Raw genomic sequence first — 2,117 nt, 5'->3', positions numbered from 1 at the left:
TCTCAAGGAATTTTTGAAGGTTAAGGTAATATTTTTATTCTCTCTATTTTATGGCTAACCTTACAAAACTCGAGTTCGTTGCCCTTAATATTTCGGGCAAAAACTACCTATCATGGGTGCTAGATGCTGCAATCCATCTTGATGCTATGGGTCTTGGAGACACCATTAAAGAAAATAATAAAGCATCCAACCAAGAAAATGCCAAGGCTATGATATTCTTGCGTCATCATCTTGATGAGGACCTGAAAATTGAATATCTTACTATTAAGAATCCACTCGTTTTATGGAAAAACTTGAAAGAAAGGTATGACCACCTGAAGATGGTCTTCCTCCCAAAAGCACGACATGAATGGATCAATCTAAGGCTACAAGATTTCAAATCAGTTATGAAGTATAACTCTGAGATGTTCAGAATTACTTCTATATTGACACTATGTGGAGAAAAGATTAGTGATTCTGATAAGCTGGAAAAGACGTTCTCCACTTTTCATGCCTCGAATGTGCTCCTGCAGCAGCAATATCGAGAGAAAGGTTTCACAAAGTATTGTGATTTGATTGCTCATCTTCTTGTGGCTGAACAAAATAATGATTTGCTGATGAAAAATCACGAGAATCGACCTACTGGCGCTGCACCACTCCCTGAAGTGAATGAGGTGTATGCCCACTACTCCAGGCGTGGAAAAGGTCGTGGCCCCGGTCGTGGTCATGATAATAGTCGTGGTCGTGAAAATAGTCGTGGTCGTGGTGGTTATAATGGTCAAAGAAGAAATTATTTTCCTGATGTTAATCACTCTTCAAGGAAAAATCACCACCAAAAGGGGAAAAAGAAGGATGATAGGCATGAAGTGCCAGAAGCGCGTGGCTCAGAAAACAAATGCTATCGATGTGGTGGAAGTGGACACTGGTCACGTATCTGTCGTATGACAAAACACTTGGTTGAGCTTTATCAGGCATCAATTAAAAGAAAAGAGAAAAATCCCGAAGCTAATTTTATCTCTGAAAATCAAATTGACATCACACACTTGGATGTAGCAGATTTCTTTGAGCACCCTGAACGAAAGATAGATCACTTGATTGGTGATGGTTTTGTGGTTAGAGATGATTGAGTTGTTTATTTTAATTTTTACTAGTTGTAATAGTTGATGAATAAAATACCATGTGACAGTAATTGTTTACATGAGTACTATTTTAATTAGTCTAGATTTAGTAAGTTTGTTATAGTCAGTTATTAATAAAAAATTTAAATCTGGTTTGTCTTGATTAAATAATATTTTAATATTGGTATTAGTATCCTCTGCTTACTAATTATAGAGGCTCAGTGAGTATTTTGGGAGATTTATAAACTTATGACACCAATTCAATGGAGTTTGAATTATCTATATCTTGTTACTTCTTCTATTCCTCTGGCCGACAAGATTTTTCATTTTATCTACACTTTGCATTCTTTTAATCACTACACTGTATACTTGAAGTATAATAGAATTAATATACTACTAAAGAGCGAACTGGAAAGATGGGAATTGGTTTATCAAATCTAGTGGTATAAATTGCAGTGTTATGCTATTTCATTTTTACAGTTACATATTTAATTCATGTCTCTTGGTACTTTTATTCTATAGCTTGTTAGCATAGATTGAGATGTGTATAACGTGGCTATACCCTATTAAGTTTCTAATTGGAGGGATGTGGTAACAAGTCACATGGATGATAGCTTGTCAACTTGTTTTTTTGCACGAGTCATGGTAATGAATATGTCAGTACTTCATTTTACCGGATAAAATACGTGAAACTATTTTTATCTAACCTCCTTGACTTTATATGTGTGTAAGTGTTAATATTTAATGGGTATTCATTTAATTTTGTGTATGTAATTTCACTTGAAGATATGGATTATTCTCAAAGCAAGTTTGGATTAAAATCCACTTATGACGATATTTGTTTGATTGATTCTGCTACTACACACACGATATTCAAAGACAAGAAATATTTTACTCATTTACTTATGGGTAAGGCAAAAGTTAATACTATATCTGGTAGTGCTAGTTTGATTGAAGTCTCCGGAAGAGCCACCATAATTTTACCTAAGGGAACAAAACTCATTATAAGCAATGCCATGT

At 34.7% G+C, this 2,117-nt stretch overlaps 1 protein-coding gene across 1 annotated transcript; it reads left to right on the top strand.

Moving 5' to 3' along the window:
* The first annotated feature begins 596 nt into the window (after positions 1-596).
* On the top strand, positions 597-1,106 carry LOC132612806 (uncharacterized). Its single transcript, XM_060326893.1, has one exon. It carries the CDS (start codon positions 597-599, stop codon positions 1,104-1,106), a length of 510 nt encoding a protein of 169 aa, XP_060182876.1.
* Positions 1,107-2,117: the final 1,011 nt, after the last annotated feature.

The sequence above is a fragment of the Lycium barbarum genome, chromosome 10 (assembly GCF_019175385.1).
Source record: "Lycium barbarum isolate Lr01 chromosome 10, ASM1917538v2, whole genome shotgun sequence".
NCBI classification, from domain to species: domain Eukaryota; kingdom Viridiplantae; phylum Streptophyta; class Magnoliopsida; order Solanales; family Solanaceae; genus Lycium; species Lycium barbarum.
This window is presented reverse-complemented; position numbering and strand designations above follow the sequence as displayed.

Bases quoted from the DNA above. Each gene is read 5' to 3' on its own strand.
- LOC132612806 (XM_060326893.1), top strand. From the start codon at position 597: ATGAAAAATCACGAGAATCGACCTACTGGCGCTGCACCACTCCCTGAA.